This window comes from Zingiber officinale, chromosome 9B (genome assembly GCF_018446385.1).
Source record: "Zingiber officinale cultivar Zhangliang chromosome 9B, Zo_v1.1, whole genome shotgun sequence".
Lineage (NCBI taxonomy): Eukaryota > Viridiplantae > Streptophyta > Magnoliopsida > Zingiberales > Zingiberaceae > Zingiber > Zingiber officinale.
Window position 1 is genome coordinate 105715760 of NC_056003.1, and position 13191 is coordinate 105728950.

A 13191-nucleotide genomic window follows, 5' to 3' on the forward strand; every position below is an offset into this window, starting at 1 on the left:
GACAATTCACCTTCTTGCATTTTAACATTAAACAATTTATTTAAAAATAAATCTCTCTTTGTTATCTTAGCGTCGTTGGTTCTCTCGTGTAGTTTTATGAGTTTGTCCCAAAGTTCCTTTGTGTTTTCGTGTTTGCCGATGCAGTTCATCTCTTCTTTTGTTAGCCCATACTGAATTGTGTTGAGAGATTTGAAGTCGATCTGCGCCTTTTTCTTCATTTCCAGATTCTAATGTTCCGGGTCCATTGGAATTCTGGCGTTGTCGACGGGAGCTTTGTAGCCTCTAGTGATGCTGAACCACTAGTTGAAGTTGGTCTTCAGGTACACCTCCATCCGCTTCTTCCAGTAAGGGAAGTCGTCACCGTTGAATAGGGGAGGACGAACGGTGTTGTACCCTTTAAGTTGTGTCATTTCACAGTTGTAGAAAGAAAAACTAAAACGAGGTATCATATCAAGACTTGGTCTTGGATTAACAGTGTTTAAGATATAAAAAATATAGCAAAATTTGAGAGGTGTTGCACCAATCCAAACTAAAATCGAACGAAAATAATTATCTGAATAGGTAAAGTTTTACCAATTCATATAGAACAAAAAATTGCAATTCCCCCGGCTTGATTGGTGGTTGCACCAAATCAGAGCAAAACCTGCTCTGATACCACTTGTTGGATCGAGATGCGCGTGAGGGGGGGGGGGGATCACGTGGTTTTAAAAATTCATTTTGTCATTTTGAAATCAAAGTATACGAACACAGCGAAAAAAGAGAATGAAAATAAAGAACACAAGAAAAACACGGATGATTTTACTTGGTTCAGAGCCTTCGGCGACCCCTACTCCAAGATCCAGGTCACGTGAACCTACTGATGGGTAATCCACTAAAAACCTCTTCCGGTACCTCCAGAAGAAGAAATTGAGTATAAAGAAAATTGAATAAGTGCAACACACTACACTTGTCATTTTGCAGTAATTAATTAAAAAATACCGACACTTTTAAAGACTGAAGTGAGAGCACTTGTGTCGATGTCGGTCTGCCAGCTGCGATCGAAAATCCTCGGAGCAGTCGTCGGGCGCAGCAGCTTTGCAGTAGAGTTATAACAGGAGCTTGGAGCAATCAGAACTTCAAAAGAATGCGTAGTAGCTCGTATAGTAGTTGTTATTCAATGTCTTCTTGAGACAGCCTTATAAAATGCATGGAAGGCACCTTCCATAGCCATGGAAGGCGGAAGGCGTCTCCAATGAGGCAAGTTTGATCCCGACCAACCCGACACTTATCCACTGCGATGCCAAAAGTTTATCCCGTGGAAGGCGCCTTCCATAGCTATGGACGACGTCTTCTATGAATAGTACGAAGACACCTTCAAGCAGTGAAGGCGCCTTCAGACACTATTCATCTGAAGGTAATTTTCTTCTTTTTGCCCTGCAAAATAATGTCAGTCTAAAATATCCTGTAAAATAAGTATTAGGACAATTTAACAATATAGAGTAGTAATTAGTTCCTATTCTTCCAGGATCATGAATTAGTCAAAGTCTCAGCTTAAGGATCCCAAATGGACCTAAATTGGATCGACGCCTACTGCCCCTTTAACTTGGACGTGTCTTCACTTGGTGGCTCTCCTCCAATGACTTAACTTACCAGTTTGCCAGACATCCGGTCAGCCCGTTGACCTGTGTAGACTTCGTGCCAGCTATCCGGTTGGTCTGTTGACCTAGCTAGACTTCGATCAGCCATCTGATCGGCATATCGATCTAGCTGTATTTTATACCAACTATCTGGTCGACTCGTCGACGGAGCTGGATTTCATAGCAGCTATCTGGTCGGCCCGTCAATCTAGCTGGATTTTCTACACACTTAATCAAGTGGTTAGATCACAACAAAACTTAACTTAGCTTACTTGTTATTCATCAAAACCCGAATTAAACCGTTAGTGCAAACCGTCCAACACGTCCTATCCATGAATTTTTTTGCTAATGCAATTTCAAGGGAATGATCTACTATATATAATTTATTTTACAAGAGACTATTTTTATAATATTTATTTTACAAGATACTATTTTCATAATTCAAAATCTACTCTTTAGATCATATATTCTGTCATTCAATTGAATTAATTTCTGTATGGTAAATTTAATTTAGAATAATTCTCAAGTTAATATTTTTTTTTAGTCATTAATGTATCAAATGCATACTTGCATGTTTTTTTAAGTAGATAAACATTCTTTATGATATAATTGAGATATATCACTCATTTAGTGTATGGTAAATCTAATTTAGAATAATTCTCAAGTTAATGTATTTTTTTTAGTCATTAGTGTATCAAATGCATACTTGCATATTTTTTTAAGTAGATAAACATTTTGTATGATATAATCACTCACTCTAAATGATTTGTTATCGTCGATTTCACGATAAAATATAAATGAATAAATTATGAGAATATTTTATCCTAATATAATATTTTTTTTATATTTTATATAAAAAAGATCATATATTTAATCAGATATTTTATATCCATTAAAAATTAATCAATTTTAGACTATTAAATGCAATGTCCATGGACGACTCATTTAGATAAAATTGTTTACAAATCAAGTCTTATTAACTCCTCAAGTTGACAACTTGACAAGGTCATTGGTCGACTGAAAAATTTGTCGATCGAGTCTTGGGAAATATTTTTATCCTGGCTTGCATATTCTAGGAGTGAGAACTGCAATCCGAGAAAAATCGAGAAGCAAACTGAAATTGTTCATAAACCCCCCTTCACTTAAGCCTCTGGCTTATCCTTCTGCCGTTACAAGAGGTCGACGGCCGTCGCCTCCCGGTGGTAGTTTCTCCTGCGCACCTCGATTGTTCCCGGACCCTCGCCTAACACCTTCCGAACCTACCCCGCAGCGATGCCCCCCTCAGTCTTCATCTTGTCGACGCCTTCCTTCCTTCCTCTAAACCCTCGCCCAGCGCCCTTCCCGGCTGTGCCCCCTCTCGGTGTAAACATCAGACGCGGCGGTGTCGGAAGGAGTGGTTCCTCTCCTCCACGAACGTGGAAATGCTGCTCGTCTCCAGAGGAGAAGTCGTCTCCCGTGCAACGGCGACAGAAGAACCCGCCGCGCAGCTCCAGCAGCAGGAAGTCGGAGCCCGAGATTGATCCCGTTGGGTTTCTCTCCAGATTTGGCATCTCTCACCGCGCTTTTGCTCAGTTCCTCCGAGACCGGTGCTCCGTCACTATCATCTCTACTTTGTACTTCTCCCAGAAATTGTTTTCCTCACGTTATGTTCTTTTACGGTTAGATATAAGGCATTGAAGGACCGCCGATTCGATTTGTATTCTAGGTTTATAGATATGAGAGACTCGGCTTCTGGGTAAGTACAATGCTAGTAAGTACTTCATGCTATTTTTAGATTTGAAAAAGGAGCTGAGGGTTAGTATGCCTCTGTACTGTTTGTTGAGATAGGTATGAGATCTTGGGCATGCACAGGCACAGACAGCACCGTGTGGACTTCATGGAGTGGGCTCCAGGTATTCTATTTGCTGGTTTTCCCTCTGCATTATCAAAGATCAGCATCCTAGTTTATGAATCTCATTTGCAAAATTAAAGCTAACTGACAAGAAATGTGGAATGAAATTCTTTCTTGCTTTTTCATTATGCATAATAATGAGTATATATACATTGTACATTGATTATGTATAAAAATTAGAAAATATAAAATAATAAACTTAAAAATATTTTATCCCTAAATTAGATCAAGGGATTTTCATGATCCCCATATGAAGGGTTTTCTGTGATCCCCATGTCAAGGGATTTACATGATTAATCTTTTCTTATAAAATTAGAAATTATCCTAAAATAGTTGTTAACTTTCCAACACTTCCCTTTAAGTTGGTGAATATATATCATTCATTCTCAACTTGGATATAATCATTGAAAAGTCGTGTGTCTATTAAGTTCCTTTGTAAACACATCCGCAAGTTGGTCTTTTATAGGCACTTAGGGAGTACAAATCAACTTGTTGTCTAACTTCTACGTAATAAGTCTTTGTTGTTATTTATATATTTTCTTGCCTCTGATTATTGCAACGGTAGAATTGCATTTAATATTTGCCTTTAAGTTTTTGGTGTTGTCGATATTTTCTTGCCTTCAACCATTACACTAGTAGAATTGCATTAGTTGTTTATCTTCAAGTTTATGGTGTTATTTTCTTACCTTCCTGTTTGTCTATTCTGCTACTTGTTTTCTGTTTCAGTCAGAATTTCTGTTTCACCTTTGTTCCTTTCCTTTGGAGTCCAGACACATCTTTTGCTGTCCATATTATGCTATTACTGCATATCAATCATTGATTTCAATACTTGTTTCATATTTTTTTTTACCTTAATTCTTATTTCTGCCCATACCATTTAGTGAACTGTTGATCTTTCTTCAATATTTCAGATAAAAGATCTGTTATTGAACTCAACAAATTTGTTGTTTTGTTTGAATCTTTTATTACTTGATTTAGGTCATACTCTTTTCTATTGAGACATGTGCTGCCATATGATAATTCTCTTGCACCATTCCTTCAAAACTGTATCTTCTAGTTTTCATTAGTCTGCCTGTTACTTAGAGTTACTGGAGACTTAATAATTTGTTTAAAAGGAACCAAAATTGTGGATTTTTAAATCTTTTTTGATTGCTTATTTACTTAGGTGCTCGATATTGTTCACTTGTTGGTGACTTCAATGGGTGGTCACCGGTAGAAAACAGTGCTAGAGAGGGACACTTGGGCCATGATGATTTTGGCTATTGGTTTATCATTCTGGAAGATAAGTTAAGGGATGGTGAAGAACCAGAAGAATATTATTTTCAAGAGTATAATTATGTAGATAAATATGACAAAGGTGACAATAATATTAATGCTGAAGAATTGCTAAAGAAAATAAACGATGACTATTGGGAACCTGGAGAGGTTTGGTCCCGTAAATCACGCATGGAGATGGTTGCCAAGTTGTATGAGCAGATGTTTGGCCCTAATAGCCCCCAGACTGAAGAAGAATTAGGTGAATTACAAGATGCTGAAACACGATACAATCAATGGAGAGAAGCCTCAAATTTTGGTCCTAACGATCATACTCGATTTGAAGTAATTGATAAGGGAAACGAGTTTGATGTCTTCAGTGTTATAGGAGATCCAGTCTCAACAGCAAAATTTAAAGCAAAGAAGCCTCCTCTTGATTACTGGGTAGAAATGCGTAAAGGGCGCAGAGCATGGCTGAAAAAATACATTCCTGCAATTCCACATGGAAGTAAGTATAGGGTTTACTTCAATACTCCTGAGGGAGCACTGGAAAGAGTTCCAGCTTGGGCTACATATGTTCAGCCAGGTATATAACTTTGTTTGTTAAAGATGATCATTCTGCTTATTTTCTTTCAGTTCACACTAATTTTCTTTTGTGCAGCATACTGCTTTTTATTATGATTCTACTTCGATCCAAATTAAAAATTATGAATTGCATTATAATTCATTAGCAAAGTAATCTGTCCTAGCTTTACTGGCTTCAAAGTCAGAAATGTGTTCAAAGACCATTCATTAGCTAAATTTATCTATTTAAATAAAAAAATTAAATCTGAAATAATCAAATAAATCCTCTTAATTAAATAATTGGTTTCGGACGCTACAATATTTTTCTCCTAGGTGAAAACTTAAGATGTTTCTGATCTTTGCCCTAGTTGTTAAGCTTGTCTGTTGCTTGGGATGAAGGTATATCCTTAAGCTCACTATTATATAAATACCCAAAAATTGAAAATAAACATCCACATTATATGGGATTCTCAAATACAAATTTCCAGACAAATATTCTTGAAAAGAATTAGAATATAAGAGTTTCATTTGTTTGGATTTTTCATAATTTGGTAACCATATAAGGATAATTGACCAACTAGTGATCATTGGCACCCCAATTACTAAATTACTAGGCTGTGTTTGGTTTCAAGGAGCAGAATGAACTGGAATATGAATGAGAATGAGAGGAATAGAATGAAAAGTAGAATAATTAATTTCATTCCTTGTTTGGTTATAATTTGTGGAATGATTCATTTTATATTGGATATGTTTGATCCCTATACTTTTTTGACCAATTTGACGTATATGTTCATTTATCTCTATCTTTATGAAAATCAGATTTAATTAAAATTAACTATATAAAAAGGATTCTATTAAAAAATAACAAATATAATTTTAAATTATATTTAAAATTAAACCTTTGTAGATATGTTTATTATTTTGATTAAAAGGAATTATTGAATAAAGATTAGATTGCATTTATGTTTTTACTAGAAAAATTCGATTAGATTAGGATAGAGCAAATCAAAATAAAATTTGGTTTTAATTTGATTTGGTTGATTGCAAACCAAATCAAATAAAAAGTAAATTTATCTTTAATAATGTTTAAATTAAAAAATTATAAAACAATATTTGAACTTATCATATTTGTATTATAAAATTTATCTAAAAACATATTAATTTTTAAAATAAAATATAAAAATTGATATTCCAATGCAAATTCAGCTTAATACCATAATCTACATAAAAACAGTCTCCACTTCATACCCCTCTATAGGTCATGTGTTATCCCTCAAATTACACATGCATTTATTAAATATTAAACTAAAAATAATTGTACTGTAAATGAAGATATAGAAACATTTGTAAGAGTATTTGTTCTTCGATCCAAACATAACAAGTGATTTAGATATTTTATTTAGTTTTTCTTCTATATCAATTCATCTCAATCAATTAATACAAAATTTATTTTCAATCTTGATTTATTAATTATAAATCAAATGAATCTGTGTAATAATTTTTTCAACATTTTAACAAAGGGCGCACCTAACTTTACCAAATACCCAAAGGGCGTGCACATATTTCTCAAAATGCCCTTCCATCTGTTGCCAACCTGAACCATAGTTGTAAACTGTTCTTCACAGTGGAAACCATAAGGCAAGGTCATATGTTTCCTCTGGCTTGTGATAGTTCTAATGAAAGCATGACAATCATATATTAGTGAATTCTGGTCCAAGTAAATATTAAATTTATTCGTCATCTATATTTATAATTACTTGATTTTGCATATGCAATTGTATAATGGAAGTATATAAATCTTCAAGTGAGTAGTGGGTAAAATTAGAAGGTTTAAGACCTAAATTAAGAATGCTGCTTGGAGATTTCATATGCAACTTCGATGGCTAAGCTGTTCCACTTTTGAGAAGGATGCCTAAAGCTCCAGGTAGATTAAATGAATTCTTCAATTGTATAATATGAGGACTTGACAGATCTATGACACATAGGTTTTACAGCCATGCTGATCCATAAATTCCAAGAAGAAGAGCTAATTAAACATATCAAGTGGAAAATATTGGCTATTCGCTTATTCCTACTCTTTAACAAGGTAGGACATAATCACAGGTGCAACAATACCGTGGGAAAATTCTGGAATTTCAAATTCAAATTGACTTTGGAAGAATTTTAGTTATTGGATGGTTGGAAATGACTAGTATGAAGTGTTCAGCTCCAAGTGTGCTGGACAGTGGATTCTTTTATATAATGTAAAATGATATTATAATGCGTATTTGAGTTTATCATATCAAAAGATAAAAAAATATGTTTGAAACAAAATTGGAGGATAATACAAAGGCCAACGACAAACGACCGATGGGTCAATATACCACACTGTGCTGAATGCCTGTATGATACACTAGCGTAATACCAACCAAAAGGTTGACGTTGGGTGATTATTTTAAAGCTGGGGGGAAAACAAGGGAAATTGAGTTTAGAGATTTAAAGTTTTTGAGAAAGATTAGATGAGCTTGAGAGAAGAGAGAATTTGAGTGAGGAGAGTGGCTAGGATGGTTTATATAGTGCTGAAAGTGGTAGAAAAAAACCACAAGAGAGCTAATTATTATTAGAGGTACTATATACTGATTTTATTATACATTATTTGGGCTTGGTTGCTTGATTTTTCATACTATGAATGAACACATGATATTTTGTTCATGCCACCCATGTATTGGTCTGGACACTTGTTTGCACCAGCACTTATTTTCTGTGTCAATACAGATCAAAACATTAAACAGGGCTATGCTTAATCATTCATGAATAACTATATTTATTGTTTTTCTCCACTAGTAATCCTTTTCTACAGTAACTTTCATTTATTTTACTATATAAACATTTTTCTTTGTTGCAGCACAAAAATATATTATAGGTGTTGTTTATTTAATGATTCACCACATTTTCAATGGGTGGTTGTATTCTGATCTTCTTTTTTTTTTTAACCTAAAGATCATATTTATGCTGTTTGTGAACATCTAACACAACCTTCCATCTTTTCTGTATTGTCTAGGGATCAAAATCAGTTGTCTTATTGAACATTTGTTAAAAAACAAATACTAAAATTTGTTTTTTTGTCTTCAGTATATTTGTATTGTATCTGAAGTTGGGTACATGTGTTAATTTCATCTTATTTTTGGGCTTGGTCAATGTAGACACATGCGACATGAAAGATTGTTTCCTTTGTGTGGATTTATGTCGATAAGATAATCTCAGTGACCTTAGATATGGTGGTGCTGGTTGCATATGAAGCATGATGATTGCCTGCAATCTTCATGACTCACTGAACAAATGTATTATTCCAATACTTTTAGATAAACATGCTGAAGCCAATTTTATATCTCTTGTTCGTCGTATATATTGTAGAGATATGGGCCATATGGCATATAAATCCAAAGTTTAATTTAGGTAAGAGAGAATCAAGTGACGTAAGAAAAAGAGGAAGTACAATTCAAGGCTTGATCCTCTAGACCAGTGTTCAAAGAGAAACCTGATTTCAACTGTTGACTTCAGTCAATTATAGAAGTCCAAGTTGGACTATTGGATTATGAATGAAACAGGAACTGATATAAGAGAAGAACACAACTGAGCTTTCTCTGCCTAGAGGAATTTGTATAGAGAGTCTGTTCATTCTTTGCTTCCTCTACTTCTCAATTGTACCTTTCAGATGCTATTACAAAAAAATGTTTACATACATATAGTCTAAGTTGGACAATGAAACAAAAAGTGATATGAGATTAGAATAAAGAAAGTGAGCTTCTCTGTCTCCTGGAAGAATTTTCTTAGAGAGCCTGTTTATTCTTAGCTTCCTCTTCTTTCAAATGTAACTTTCAAATTCTTTTTATACCAAACATTCACATGTAAATTGACATCTGTGTTCTCTAATAATCAAAATAGTTTTAGACCATATAATCCATTATTGGCGGTGAGCCAAAGATACCTACTTGATTATACTTAATTTTGCTTTTTGTTAATTTTATGTGGGTGGTTACTTTCAGAAGCAGATGGAAAAGAAGCTTATGCAGTTCACTGGGAACCACCTCCAGAGGAAATGCACAATTGGAGATACAAGAAGCCAAAACTTCCAAAGTCCCTTCGTATATATGAGTGCCATGTTGGAATAAGTGGATCAGAACTGAAGATATCATCCTTTAACGAGTTCACCTCTAAGGTAAAACGTAGCATTATATCAAATAGATTAGGATAAAGCAACAGTTTGTTCAATACAAAAGAGACTAGTTACAACCACATATATAAATGCTCAGCATTATAACTGACGACTTGATAACTCGTCTGGGATTATCACCATAACATTCCTCTCAGGTCAGAACATATATATCAAACATGCCAAGTTGGTTAAGAATAGCAATCGAGTTCCAAAATAGAAACAAAATCCATTCTTACTCAGATGTTTGATGAAAATATTGTTCATGCCCTCTTGGAGAAGACTTAACACTAATGCACAACCCAAGAGACTTTGATGGTCTGATGTCAAAGCCCATGGTTTACATGCTTCAGAATTATAATTTCCTTCTGCCCTTTACACGAAGGTTAGAAAATTGAAGTTCTGAACATGAAGAAATGTGAACCAAATACTGATGAGCGACAGTGTCATCTTTCTTTAAATGAATAGAGTGGAGAATGTGTTGAGACAGTATGGGTAATTTCCAGCATATATTATGAGACTAGCAAATACGAGCCAATATTGACTCGAGATGAAAGAAGATTTGGACAAAAGAGAATACTAGTGTTGACAATGATGAAACCAGTTGAATGAATTTATGATGAACCATGGATTAAATTAACTGTGGAGAAATGTCACACTCACACAAATGTTGGGAGAGAGAGTAATCGCTAATCAAGGTTTGAGAAGACATTTTTAGCTGTTGGACGGTTAATTCATTGCATAATGCATATGGAGCATACAATAACAATACCTAGACATATATTAATAAGATGTCTAACTATATCTAGAAAGGTTTGCCAATTAATCTATACACAACAACAACAACAACCAAGCCTTTTCCCACTAAGTGGGGTCTATTATATCATCATCTATATTTAAATAAATTTTATCTTGTTTTATTGTTGTTAACCAAGTCTTTTTTGGTCTTCCTCTTCCTCGTTTTATATGCATGTTTATCATAGTTTCACATCGCCTAACTGGAGCATTTATTGGTCGTCTAAGTACATGTCCGTACCATCTTAAACGTGTCTCTCTGAGTTTTTCCTCAATAGATGCAACTCCTACTTTCTCTCTAATGCTCTCATTTCTTATTTTGTCCATCCTCGTATGTCCACACATCCACCTTAACATCCTCATCTCTGCAACTCTCACGTAGCCCAACATTCAGCTCCATATAACATAGCACTGTTGTTTTATAGAACTTACCTTTAAGTTTAAGAGGTACTTTATGTCACATAAAACACTCGACGCTCCCCTCCATTTCACCCATCCTACTTGTATTCTATGTAAGACATCTCTCTCAATCCCTCCATCATTTTATAAAATGATCCTAAATATTTAAATTTCTCGGTTCCACACGTCCTCTCCTATCTTAACAATTGTTTCATTACTTCTAATATTGCTAAACTTAAATTCCATATATTCCGTCTTTAATCTACTAAGCTTAAAACCTTTCCCTTCTAGTGTTTCCCTCCAAGATTCTAGCTTAGCATTTACTCTTTCACGTGTCTCATCTACGAAAATAATATCATCTACAATACTGTGTCTTGAATGTGCGGAGTGTCCATAATTAATGTAAAAGATAGGGACTTAAATGATCCTTGATGTAACCTATCTTTATTGGAAATGCTTGAGTTACCCTGAAGTCTTTACTCTGTCGTTACATCCTCATACATATCCTTAATTAGTTGATATATATTACGCTAACACCTCTCTTTCTAAAATTCTCCATATAATTTCTCTTGGGACTCTATCATACGCTTTTTCTAAATGAATACCATGTGTAGATCTTGTCTTTGCTCTCGATATTTTTCAATTAATTGTCTAAGAAGATGTATACTTTCTTCCAAGCGTGAACCCAAATTGATTTTCTGTGGTCTCCTTCCTTAATCTTTTCTATTACTTTTCCCAAAGTTTCACGGTATGACTCATTAGTTTAATACCCTATAGTTTGCATGATTTTGTACGTCTCCTTATTCTTATATAAGGGAACTAGTACTTATCCTCCATTGATCAGTATTTTTTCGTTTCAATATCATATTAAATAATTTTGTAAGCCATTCAATACCTTGTTTCCCTAAGCACTTCCATACCTCTATCGGAATATCATCCGGTCCAACGGCTTTTCCATTATGCATCTCATTTAAAACTTTTTTTACTTAAGTTTGAATTCATTGATAAAAATTAAAATTTATATTCTACCTAATTAAATTACCTAAGTTAAGTTGGTCTCCTAAACCTTCATTAAAAAGTTGATGAAAATGTAATTTCCATAACTTCTTTATTTCTTCATCCTTCACTAGTACAATATTGCTTTCATTGTTAATGCATCTTATTTGGTAAGATCCTTTGTTTTTCTATCTCTTTAGTTATTTTATAAATCTTTTTTTCCTTTATTTTGTATCAAGCTGTCGATATAAACATTCGAAAGCTTCATTTTTTTTTTACTTCACTCACTGCTTGTCCGCTTTTGGCTACTACAGACTTTTTTAGCTTTTCTTTGTTCTTATAAGTCTATACATTGTCCATGTTTCCGTTACTTTCTCCTCTACTTCCTCATTCCACCACTAAGATTCTTTACTTGGTGGTGCTCATCCTCTTGACTCACTGAGGACACTCTTAGCTACTGATTTTCAATTTGATACCATCTTATCCCATGTCATATTAGAGTCGTTATGTATTTCACCTAATGCTTGTACTTCTACCTTCTCTTTAAATATATGTTGCTTCCCATCCTTTAACTTCCACCACTTAATTATAGGAATGTATATTTTCTTCTATTGATACTATGTTTGAGGCGTATATCCAACACTACTACCTCATGTTGGGTAGTTAAGCTTTCTCCAGGGATGACTTTGCAATCTTTACAAATCTTTCTATCCTTCTTCCTAACCATAAGAAAGTCAATTTACGATTTATTATTCCCACTTTTGAATGTGACTAAGTGTTCTTCTCTTTTCTTAAAAATGTATTAGCTAATATAAGGTCATATGCTATCGCAAAATCTAATATAGTTTTCCTTCCCTCGTTTCTCGTTCCAAACCATAACTCCCATATATCCTCTCATATTCCTCAGTTTTCACTCCGATATGCCTATTTAGATCACCTCTAATTAAAATCCTTTCGTTTGGTGGAATATTTTGTAATATTTCATCTAAGTCCTCCCAAAACCTTAATTTGGTAGCTTATCTAATCCTACTTGTAGTGCATATCTGCTAATTATGTTCATAGTTTCTTTGCCACTATTATCTTAAGAGCATAACTACTCCTACAACTTCATCCTTTAACAAACTATTTACAATAATACCCACTCCATTTCTTGTTTTATTTTTTCCAGTGTACCATAACTTAAAACCCGAGTTCTTTATCATCTTTGCCTTCTCACCTGTCCATTTTGTCTCTTGTACACATAAAATATTAATTTTTCTCCTAATCATCATATCTACTACCTCCATTGATTTACCAGTGAGAGTTCCTATATTCCATGTTCCAAATCTTAGATTATTAGTTTTCCTATCATATTTGTTCTTATCTAACCTATGGTGTGAGAACTCTTGCCTATTTAACACTACACCCAAGTTCTCATGGAGATGTAGCGGTCCTTGCCGAGACGTTACAGTCGGACCCTGCAACGCGTTCCTTCCGAGGAACAA

The 13191-nt window shown here is 34.4% G+C and overlaps 1 protein-coding gene across 2 annotated transcripts in view; it reads left to right on the forward strand.

The window, feature by feature from the left end:
• The first annotated feature begins 2649 nt into the window (after positions 1-2649).
• The window catches only part of LOC122022689 (1,4-alpha-glucan-branching enzyme 3, chloroplastic/amyloplastic-like), a 56673-nt gene continuing 46131 nt past the window's right edge, over positions 2650-13191 (forward strand). For both annotated transcript variants that reach the window (XR_006123061.1, XM_042580746.1), the window contains exons 1-5: positions 2650-3202; positions 3280-3351; positions 3444-3508; positions 4673-5347; positions 9351-9523. Coding sequence is in view for 1 of the 2 variants with exons in the window: in XM_042580746.1 (XP_042436680.1) it covers positions 2889-3202; positions 3280-3351; positions 3444-3508; positions 4673-5347; positions 9351-9523 (1299 nt within the window). In the remaining variant the exon portion in view is untranslated. The remainder of the gene's footprint in view (positions 3203-3279; positions 3352-3443; positions 3509-4672; positions 5348-9350; positions 9524-13191) is intronic.